This window comes from Capsicum annuum, chromosome 6 (genome assembly GCF_002878395.1).
Source record: "Capsicum annuum cultivar UCD-10X-F1 chromosome 6, UCD10Xv1.1, whole genome shotgun sequence".
NCBI classification, from domain to species: domain Eukaryota; kingdom Viridiplantae; phylum Streptophyta; class Magnoliopsida; order Solanales; family Solanaceae; genus Capsicum; species Capsicum annuum.
The window spans coordinates 223049602-223061210 of NC_061116.1; the positions used below are offsets into that span (position 1 = coordinate 223049602).

Genomic DNA, 11609 nt, shown 5'->3' on the forward strand with positions numbered 1-11609 from the left:
AAATAACTAATAACTCATACAACTGATTGCAATGCATATTATTATTATTTTTAGTACGTACTACAAACCAAACAATCACTAAAAAGTAATTCCGAAACAACTAATCCTAATACAAGTAATCCCAATTAACCCTGGTAATATGGGACACAAGAATGCACAATTTTTTATGTTACATTTTCTGGAAACACGAGAACACTCACCTTAAATAAGGTTCTAAACATAATCATAGCCGATATTTTACCAAACATCGTTTAGAGAGAACTGAATGCCAAACTGAGAGCCGTGGTGTGCAGTTCTTAACTCATGAAACTATGTAGAGCTGACTAGCTGCAAAAATAGAAGTTGACCACGAAATCTGAAACTAGAATCTCTCTCCAAAACGGAAGAATACTGCTCCAGTTCCAGAATTGTGGTCAACAGCATATTCTGCTCGTACTAGACCTAGTTTTACACCAACACCATATGAGGAGCCATGACCCATCCTCCTATAGACCTCTGTTGGGTTTCCTTTGACGTCTTTTGAAGACCCGAGATCATTTCCATGTTCTGCAAATGCATACACGTGCGTGTTTCTAACAGGTATCCGCAGCTCAGCAGCCAACTGCAGCAAGCATTGCAACCATTTCATTAGATTAAAGAAAATAGCGCACACATCATAGAGCTTTGATACAAGAAGCCTTACATACCTCAACAATATTTCTAGCGGCACCAATCTCTCCCATATTGTAGCCCCTTACTGAATAAGGTCCCCCAAGTGTGAAAGCATCATAACTGGGAAGATCTCCAACACATCCACCATAGTGTCCATGGAGGACTAGCACAGGTGGTGGAGCCTTACCAGCACCTTCTTCAACTTGCTTTAACTGGATAAACTGGGTCATTGTCAGCTGGTGACGGTTAAAGAAAGGGAGCTTACTGCCGATTCCAAGTCCTTGATCGACCTGTAACGCAATATTAAATAACTATATTAGAATCCATAAAAGAAATGTCACCTGAAATTATATCCAAGATCTTGTACATCTTCAGCATGAGTGAGAGGACTTATCAAAGTAGCAATATAGGTTAAAACGTAAGTGGATGTGGAACTATGGAGCATGGATAACAGTCAATTATTAGATGTTTGAGTAATTGCTTCTGGAGGAACATATGAGATGACTTCCCAATGAAAGCCATCCAAGACCAGTTGTTGATATGACAATTTTTATTAAGAAAGCTCAAGAGCTACTTCAAAATTTGATTTGGAAAACAAACTCAAACGAGTGAAGACCAAATGAAAACAGAAGCTAATCTCACCTGGAACACATTCCTCTCACCAACTATTGTCCCATTTACGAACTTGGTGTTATCTCGTGTAATGTTAGCTTGTAAAAATGCCATGCGGTCAATGCCAGTTTCACTAAGGGTAGTGGGAGGTCCATCTGCACTAATTCCACCATTTGGCAACACCCTCTGTCCACGAGCAGCGATGTGGCTGCTTTCATCACGTGTTGTTATTTCTTCCATCACAAGTCCATAAGTGAACTTACTCTGACGAGTGAAATTCTGCAGCAAACAAATGGTTAAATGCATCATCAATAACAAAATACCCAGTATATTTCCCACAAAGTGGGGTCTGGAGAGGATAAAGTGTATGCAGTCCATACCACTAACTCAGAGGTGAACCCGAAATAAACCAAAAGCATCAAATATGGTACATTATCTCTGTAAAATTCTTATCAATCCCAAACAAGTAAAACTCCATTGTTCCATGTTCAACTCAATTTTCTTGGAGACAGTACAAATATTCAGCTAGTAATCAAACAGACAGCTCAACACTGTCCCTAAAAATACGACTCCCAAGGTTAATCAAAAAAATAAATACAAACGTCCCATTATATTAACAAGTCATCAAGCACCTAAGAATGAGATCCTTTTTTTTGACTGAATTCGTCATTAACCACCAAATGTGACAAAGGTTCTCTACAAAGCAGACAAACACTTCATGACGGAGACCTGTTGACCAGATGCATCACAGTTATACAATGTTGGCATACCTCAGTAATGTTGGCTTTAAGTCCAGCGCGATCAACCCATATAGGGGGAACTTCATCTACTCCAGGCCCCCCAGTAAAGACAGGACTCAACTTTCTGCTGTTGAAGCAGCTAGCACGGAGTGTACGGTTTCGAGGATTATAAACACCGTCTAAATAAGGATGAACATACTCCAACTTAAATGCAAGATCATCCTGTAAAAAAGATTAGGTTGGATCAATGCAAATTTGTAAGGCACTGCAAAAGGACAGCATAACACAACCAAAAGCATCAGCAATGACAACATAATGGAAAAATAACCTGAGGATTGAGGAAGTTACTAGTAGTAACTGAACCAAGAACTGAGCGATTGAGCCCGTAAAGGTTCCGATGCTCAAATGAAACAGTTCCACCTGGTTGAATTGAAGCCTGCATGCCATGATACAGAAAAGGAAGGCGCTTAGCAGTGGGCTAGCATTAATAATCCACAACAAAACTGTGCAGTTCAGATGTTTAATAGTGTACCAGTGTGGGGCGACCTCCACGTCCTGGGACAATGCTCCATTCAGTACTGACTTCAGCTGACTTCTGTTCCAATTCCTTGAGCTTAATTTCAACAATTATCCCTCCCTCATTCTTTTCATCGGGCCGAGGGTTGACTTCAATATTAGAAAAGAGGGCTAGAGAGTTTATATTTCTCAAAGCTTGTTTTCCAGCTTCAATGTTGAATACTCTCCCTTGACGAAGCTAAAGTATCACACATTATTAGAGCCACGCTAATCCCAGATTGAAGATTTCAGTGCATACCAGCACATAAAGAGTAGAATTTACGCAACAACAATGACTATACATTCATCAAATTTATGCTTATTAGTGAATCAAACTAAACAAAATTGAAAGCAATCCAATGAAGGAAAGCTAGCAATTCAAAAGCATAACATGCATAACTCTCACTCAGCTCTGGCATGTAGTGAAACAGTCATTCCTTCTATAAATATAACGATACTAACAAAATGCAACATAGGAACCAAACCTCATAGCATTTCAGAAAGATGCAATTTTTTTCCCTCCAACCAACTGAATTGCAAATTCTAACGAAGTCCATTGCATTAAATTGAAAATTCTAACGAAGTCCATTGCATTAAATTGAAAATTCTAACGAAGTCCATTACATTAAAGAATGAAAATCCTGCTTACCTGCCTAGGCAATTCTCTCCGAACAACCGGATACTGAGTGTTGCCTTCACATACATTGCCCAGCTTATCCTGAAACTGAATGACCATTTGAGTAATATCCCCTTCCACCACCTCACAAACAACCTCCTTCGTATTCAAATTCCCAAAATTCACTACTTGAGCACACGCATACCCATTGTCATGATACCACTGCTGCACTTTATCCCTAATCTTCTGCAACAACCTAGCACTAACTGTCCCTTTCTCCTTCAACATCTGCAAAATCTCCCTTTGTACTGACACCGGCAACAAACATGGCCTAGACCTTTCAATCCTCCTCTTATAATCCTGCTCCTGGCTATTAAAATACGCCAATTTCTCCTTCTCTGTCATGTCTGCATCCATCTCAATCGGTTTCGTCTGTGGCATTAACCCCACGTTAATACACCTAAATCTATCAGCTGACTGCCAAGTGCTTTCCAGGAAGGATATAGTAACCGCTATTGTCCCGTCAGCATTAGTCTTCGCATCAAGATCAACCTTCTCGAACATTCCACTGGTTGCTAGGGTTTCCAGCTCTTTCTGGAGCTGCGCCTTTGTGTACACCCCACCCGGCCTTAACGACAACATCTCGAAGAAGGAATCCTCCGTCCCAACTGTTGACCCGCGACGTCGGTCAAAGAAAAGGATATCGGAAACCTTGTACTTCTTAAACCCACTGAGTTTGTTCAGCTGTACCGCAATATTCGCCGGCAATCCATGCGGATCCCATTCCGGTGATTCCTCTTCTCCTGCAATCGCTGCAGGAGAGAAAATCTTCGACCAGAAATCACCTCCTCCGCCACCTCCGCCACCTCCAGAACCAATTCCTCCGGATCCACCACCACCATTCCCACCGAGCAGAACATTAGGCACACCACTAGAGAGCGCGTAGAGTCCAGCACCAATAACCGCGGAGGTTTTCGCAACATTGTTCAGCTTTTTCGAAGCAAAAACGTTGGAATTATCACGGGGTTTTGAGGGTTTAGGGTTTTGGGAAGAGGAGAATGTCGGTAATTTGAGCGAAGCAGCAGTAACGGAAGTACCAGCGGTTGCAGTTGCGTCGGCGGAGGAATTGAGGCGGCGACAGTTGACGGAGATAGCGGCGAGACCAGGGGCGGCGATGGACGCCATTGTAGAGGATAATGGAGAGTGAAGAAATCGAGGTGGTACTTTTCAACACTGTTGAAAAGAAAGTGGGTACTGAGTGGAAGATTACGATATATTTCAGGGTGGATTTGGACCCGATTGTGCTATTGGGTGGGCTTTTTCACTGTCCAATCAATGTGATTGAATCTAGGCCCGCGAATCAAAGTTGAAATTTTGAGGCCCATCAAAATTAAAATGACAGGATTTTACATTGGTCGTCCTTGTATATAGTAACCCTGAAAAATGAAAATGAATGCTCGACTAAAAATGATCAATAACTTGTGACAACATGTGATGCTACAAACTAAATTGTAGCCAATTTTTTTATTTTTTTTTAACTGACAGCCGCTATCTTTTGGGTGTACATTGACTAAGTCCATTCATGTATAATAGTTCAAAAACAACTCAAAAAATGTAAATCATATTACATCGACTAAAAAGTTGACAAGAGAAATCGATTCTTGATCTCTCTTATAAGATATCACCTGTTGCACCAATTCAGCATACCTGCAGTTAAATTGTAGCCATTTTGTTATTCAACTATATTTGGAGGATAATCAGTTTGCTTTATTTATGACAACCTCCGTCGATTGCAATTGGTAGTATTGGTATCATTACTATATTCCAAAATAATTTGAAACTCAACAATATGCACCCAACATTTTTTTGACTATAAATAAATAGCAGAATGTCTATAGGTTTTTATAAAAGAAGAATTAACTGAAATAGCAACCCACTCCCGTTTAAACTAAAGATAACAGCAAATAGATAAGATAGGTATTATTCATATATAATATGAATATAATCAATAAATAATCTATGTATACTAACCAGAAAAAGTAAAATAATTCATCTAACGGACTATTTGTATAAACATCCCTTTATAAAATGCTCAGTTAATCAAGACCACTTGATTTAAGAATAGTGAACTTAAATTGATTATTTTTTTTTTGGTTAAAACACGTTTCGTTAGTTAAATTGTCAAACTTTTGCTTGTCATGGAAATTTTCTTTTAAACTTGGTGTTTGGACGTAATTATCTTGTCCCATGACATGAGGCTAACATAGAGGAAATTAGTTGCTCAGAAGACGAGGTCAATAATTCCTATTTCAAATCAAGAACAGAACATTCTTAAATATTTGTTCCTCTTAATCTATTGCCATATGTAAATTAGCAACAAACCCTTCAATCAAATAACACTAATTGGCTTTTAATTTCCAACCAGAGGAACCCGCAAACCATGCTTTAGCTATCGTTGAATTCAGTTCTTAAACTTTCTCATCTGTACGAAAATGCGAAGAAAAAACTCAGACAAACAAATAAATAGACAATGTGAGAGAAAAAATTACAAGACATTCTTGTAAATAAAAAGATACATATGGCTCAACTTGATCCACTACAAAGATTTTCACACACATCCAAAAGTTCTCCCAAGTCCAATTCAACAACTTTTGAACAAATTTCACCAGGTTAATTGAGGTTTGGTTTTAATTTTTTTTATTTTATTTCTATATTTAGTGGCGTAATTTAATACTCCATTTGTATTAGGAAATGGAAGGAGTTGGTTAACAAGTACATCACCAACGGCTTATTGTTTTGACCAAGAAGAATATACACCAACTCATGGCAAGAAATCAGTTATCTCCAAAGTGAAAGAGAAGGCTAAAAAACTCAAACACACTTTCAGTGGCAAGAAGAAGTTGCCTGAAACTGACATTCATGATGGCAGATGGCCTGGTATTATGTTGGATGACAATGATGAAGAAGACGAAGATCCTGAATATCTTGGCGCGCCAAGTAATATTTTCTTTAACATTTCGTATAAAATGAAACAAACAACTTGATTATTGGTACAGAATTCATTTCATATGTTATTATGTTGTGTCTATAGCTCTTGCTTGTGTTTTTAGTGTATGAATCAGAACAAGCACCTGAGCCATATAAAGAGGCGGCACGACAACATCCACGAGCAGATCCAGTGATATCCGAGAAGAGTGTTACTCCCAGAAGCATCAAGCGCAATCAGGTCACTGAACATGACAATACGGAGATATTACCTGATAGCCCAAGTAAAACCATAACAGAAACTGTTACGGAGAAATTGGCACCAGCTTATGCTGCAGTATCTGATGCAACACACGCTATTGCTTCTAAGTTCTCGAACCTCACTCTAACAAACAACGATAACCAAGTATCTGAGATCCAAAACGCGCCCAAAGTTGGTCAATTTGCTGATCAGAAAAATGTGAATAAACTGGGACAAAATGTAGATCAGAATGCTGATGCTCTTTCAAGTCCAACACAAAAATGGGACAAAGGTGTATCTGTTAAGGAGTACTTTGTCGAAAAGTTTGAGCCTGGTGAAGGCGAAAAATCACTTTCACAAATCATAACTGAAGTTATGAGCCCCAGACAATCAGCTTCTCGCGATACAGGTAATGTCTATCTATATCCGGGCAATATCTCTTTAAAGAAACTAAAGCCGTTATCGCACCTTAAAACAATTTCACTGCTTTGTCTTTGTCCTGATTTTAGGTATAGTGGAGAAAATGAAGGAGGCTGTAACTTCATTTATTCAGCTTGATGATTCCCCTAAATCGGCCAAAAAAAGCATCAAAGCATCATTAGCTTCCAATAATCCAATTTCTACAAGTGACATTTTGTCTCCTAAGAACGTGATTATCTCAACTAATGACAATTTGCCTCAGGATAATCCCATTTCTATGCCTCATAAGAGTCTTTTATCTACTAACAACAATGAACCTGCATCATCATTGCAAAATCCTGAATTCCACAGCGCAAGATCATCACCACTCATTCCTATTTCCAGCACCGATGAAGGTGATTAATTAGTTAATTCTAATGACAATGGTTAATTAATAATTGATGTACATGAAGAAATTATTAATGACTCTTTAATTTATTGCAGTTGTTGAGGAACAACGCCATGGAAGAATTCTCCAACCAAACTGAAATTTAAGACTGGTTACAGATAGCTCCAAATAAAGAATCAATCTATATATACTGATTCTAATTTAGTTTTGTGTATTTTGTCAAAATAAATACTAAAAGACATCTGTTTTTTTTTAAAAAAAAACAAAGTTAGGGATTGCACGACGGACTTGAGCATTCTCCTGCTCTATGAGCCCTCCCGAACTAGAGTTGGGTCTGCTTGATGCTGTTAATTCAGTAGGAAAAGTTTGTCGAGTTGGTAGATTTTCTAGAAATGTTGCTGCTACACATGAGCAACGCGTTGTGTTTTCTCATTAGTGTTGAACAAATACTGAGACTACATTTTAAGATTTTAGATTTTGTAAGAAAACTCTATACGTACATTTGTATCCTTGTAGATCATGTATGTTAATGTATTGCATATTATGTAATATGTTGTATCTCTCTGGATGTGGCAAACCCACCTGTTATAGCATTTGTCCAAGATTCTTAGATGTTTACTGAATCAGAAAACCGTTAAAAGATGAGAAACTTTTAACACTTAATTGACAAAATTAATTGTTTTCATCCAAACTTTTAATAACTCTTCCGTTGACTAAACAAATTACCAACTGCTGCTATGATCAAAACAAACAGTTTTTTTTTCCTTTTGGTTTTCCGCCCAGTATCGGGGTCCAACTAATCCAAATTCGTACAGGGAAGTCCCACGCACTTTCAGGGTAAAACGCTCCCTAACAAAGGCGACTCCATTTCCAAGCTCGAACTCGAGACCTCTGAATTATGATGGAGGACTATTTACCACCCCGCAACCTTTGATGGTGCTCGACACACACTGTGGTGGTTGATTAAGAATACTTTAGGTAGATACTTTCAAAACAGAAACAAAAATTGTTTGCATTTCTTTTAAAAGAAAAAGCCAAACTTATATGTTTGGTTAATTGAGTACACTCGAGAAAATCATGCCTAGCTAATGATTAATTTGCACCATCAGCAACTAGGGTCCTCTTATTTTGAAAGTAGACTTTTTCTTGTTAATTACATTTATTTAATGAATAAAGAGCATTATTATTAATTTGTCTCACAGTCATTGTGAATGTTAATACATAAACAAACTACAAACGTAGGGGGTGGGGATGGGTGTGGGGTGGGGGTGGGGGGGTCTAGGTGTGGGTTCTCAGGTACCAGTAAGCAAACTATATGCAATGATGCAATATGCAGACAAATCGGAGTATGAACAAGGCCGAGTGATGGAAAATGCTAAAACGCCACTTATTATCGACCAATTTTAAAAGGCTGAGGCATTTAAAATGAACGAGAGACAGCAAAAGATAATAACAATAGCCACGTAAAGTGATGGAATATAATGCATGTTCATTAGAATAAAATGTCAGTCCGTTTCCTCATTTTTTTCGTCTTTTAATAGGACATATATAATTCATAACCGTGAAAACGAAAAATAGAATATTCACAACCAACCCCATACTTTCCGCACCACAAAAATACATTTTCTTTTCCCCCTCTATTTTCGCTTCTTTCTTAAACATATTTAGCTCTTCATTAACTTAGTAATTTTGTTTTGTTTATAACTATATGATGCCTCTTTGTGACAATGGAAACAAGCAAGAGAGAGGCAAAAGGAAAAATGTCAAGTTCGAGGTTGCAAAAGAAAGCACCTTCTTCTTTACAGTTAGATGACAAAATGAATGTGGATGGTTACAAAGTGCCTTTCAATTTCATGGATGAAGCTTCTTCTCATTGTGCAATTCCTTTGTTGTCTCCACTTATATTTTCTTCTACAACATCTCAAGATGAAAATGTTAAGTGTGTTAACAACATTAATGGGCCAGCCAAAAACATTGCTCAGGGAACTGGTCCTTTGGAGAAAAATGGCTGGCAACATCCTGCATTAGAGACATATACAGAACCTTCGACCATTTTCGCCTTGTTTCAGTCACAGTGCTCCCTTGCCAAATCAGGGCGTTGACGTTTATCTCTATGTTGCTCCAGCCCTCCACAGATGTTGTCGTACTCGTGTTGGATACCCCAAAAATGCATCGCTTTTGAAAGATCCGAGACATACCCGACATTACTTCTGAAGAGTCCGAGCAACATTGGTTTATCCTATATTGGTGAACTAGATCATGCACTATTTACCGAACTTGTGTGGATTTTTAGTTTGTTCTTATGATATTAATAAGTCGAACCTTGCTCTTACATAATAGTAAGAGGTTAAGGATCGAGTAGTCTGTTGGTTCCTTTTACAATGTAACTTTATTGTCTTCTTTGCATCTCACTTGATCATCGATTTGATTGTTTCAAGGTAAATAGGTGCATAGGTCGCTCAATGTTTTCGGCTCATCAGCTGAAAAGTACATCATAAGTACCAATCTTATGTTTTCGGCTCATCAGCTGTAAAGTACATCATAAGTACCAATCTTCAGTTGTAATCCAATGACGATAACCCTGCTCTAAAAGTAGTAGTAATAATCAAAAGATAAGCCTGCTCTTAAAAAGTACAGCATACATTTCGTTAGGTTGGTGTAAATATCAAGCGTGAATACTTTCAAATACCACAAGGCTAAAGCAGGGCCTCCAAAAGCCTTGACCTGTCTCTGTGGTTTTGACTTTCAAATTTCCAGTCGCTACAACCTAGCATGGAGGTAAGATGTTATAGAAGGGTACCCATTTAAAGCACAACAAATATGAAACAAAGCAACAAGCTGTGTTGTAAATGGTCGGAACGCAGCACATAGGGGTCGTTTGGTACATGAAATGTGATAAGCAGGGTTTGGGTACCACATGAAACTATTTTATCCCACCATACATATGAGATAGTAATCCTACCATTTTAGTATAAATAGTAGGATAAAATAGTCTTCGAACAAGCTAATAATACCTCACGCCAACATGAGATAAAGTTAAATCACAAATCTTATCCTGTGATTAATCCTTATCCCACGTACATCAACAACCCCGAAAGTTCATCGAAACCACACGCAAGAGCCGTACTCAAAAAACAAAATTATCAGAAGCCACGTAACGACACATCACACAGCTGAATACCTAACCAGCAAATTGGGAATATATATTAACACGGCTGATCCAAGGAGCACACAGTTACGGAATTACCCAAAAGGGGTTTCATGAGGCTCAGTTCAACTAAAATTACATAAACAAGAGAAAAGAAAAATTCCACTGGTATTAAATTAACCAAGATGTTCCAAAAGCGTACAACACTTGAAATAACACCCGGTCAACCAAAAAACTTATCCACCACAGAAGCAGTAGGCAACTTCGTCTCCTCGAGTTTTTACTTTCACTGAAATACCATCGACAAAATAAAGTAAATCAGCTTGATTGACTCCCCAATTTGAGCTCCTTAATGGCACATTAGATTTCCGCTCCAACTGCCTCAGAAGTCAAATTCTCCATTAGCCTAGAGAAGTAACCAATGATCAAATTAGATCAACTCAATGTATAAAAACAACAAGGAAAAAAGGGACCTATTTAGCAAACAAAACAAGGTAGAGCAAAAGGTTCTTCACATCCAACCTTATTGAAAAGAATATCTTTATTATTTATGTGCATTATGCCATCCTTAAGGGTGCATTTCCACCTGCTCTTTGTACGTGTCACCTGCAGAAGCTTGTAACAAGTCAGCTTTTGTAGCACAACTCAGGACGCTACCATTTTTTGAGGTGAACAAATAATGGGCAAACAAAATCTTCCCGTCAACTACATAAACAAAAAGATCATCTTAACCTTGTCAAACTGAGCCAAAACTAGATGTGCTGTGTTTAGATCCTCTCCTTGGTCCACATCATCCAACTCATCATCGTCGTTTTCATTCAGGGGCTCATCATCATCATCAACATCATCATTCTGCGGAACAGGAGCAGGAGTAGCCGCTTGCATATCTAAAGGGTGCGAAGAAAATGTTGATACAGCATCAGAATAAAGACGAATTATTATATAATACAGATTTTTCAGCTGAGAACAAATTACCATGTGGTGCTGGTGTATTGACTATATTATAGTCTTCATTGACCACCCCTTGATAATAGATCTACAAGTTGGGAGAAAACAAGAAGGTTACTCAGATACAATTCAGAAGCTGTCATTGCAGAAGGTTTCAACATTATCATTGCAGACAGATTTCAGAAATATACATTAGGGCTACACTTCTATCTATAAGTTAACAATAGTTGGCTTGAATTCTTAGACAGAGAACATTTTGGCCTCTAGGCAGAAGAGTTAGATGATTTGGATGGACACAACAACAA

The 11609-nt window shown here is 38.2% G+C and overlaps 3 protein-coding genes across 10 annotated transcripts in view; 1 reads left to right on the forward strand and 2 right to left on the reverse strand.

Moving 5' to 3' along the window:
- Nucleotides 1-23: 23 nt before the first annotated feature.
- On the reverse strand, nt 24-4437 carry LOC107875523 (protein TOC75-3, chloroplastic). The gene is made up of 7 exons (XM_016722272.2): nt 3208-4437; nt 2536-2757; nt 2332-2439; nt 2034-2225; nt 1294-1542; nt 687-941; nt 24-601 (listed from the first exon to the last, which is right to left on the reverse strand). The coding sequence occupies exons 1-7, from the start codon at nt 4357-4359 to the stop codon at nt 362-364; spliced, it is 2418 nt and encodes an 805-aa protein (XP_016577758.1). The 5' UTR covers nt 4360-4437; the 3' UTR covers nt 24-361.
- A 992-nt stretch (nt 4438-5429) lies between these two features.
- LOC107874619 lies at nt 5430-7785 on the forward strand. Its single transcript, XM_016721381.2, has 5 exons — nt 5430-5843; nt 5923-6171; nt 6285-6809; nt 6910-7215; nt 7304-7785. The coding sequence occupies exons 1-5, from the start codon at nt 5753-5755 to the stop codon at nt 7345-7347; spliced, it is 1215 nt and encodes a 404-aa protein (XP_016576867.1). The 5' UTR covers nt 5430-5752; the 3' UTR covers nt 7348-7785.
- A 2601-nt stretch (nt 7786-10386) lies between these two features.
- Nucleotides 10387-11609, reverse strand: part of LOC107875522 (transcription initiation factor IIA large subunit) — a 9170-nt gene continuing 7947 nt past the window's right edge. For all 8 annotated transcript variants that reach the window (XM_047414137.1, XM_047414134.1, XM_047414135.1 and 5 more), the window contains 4 exons: nt 11332-11392; nt 11089-11243; nt 10879-10962; nt 10387-10762 (listed from right to left, as the gene is read on the reverse strand). In XM_047414137.1, coding sequence (XP_047270093.1) covers nt 10739-10762; nt 10879-10962; nt 11089-11243; nt 11332-11392 — 324 coding nt within the window. In that variant the 3' untranslated portion in view covers nt 10387-10738. The remainder of the gene's footprint in view (nt 10763-10878; nt 10963-11088; nt 11244-11331; nt 11393-11609) is intronic.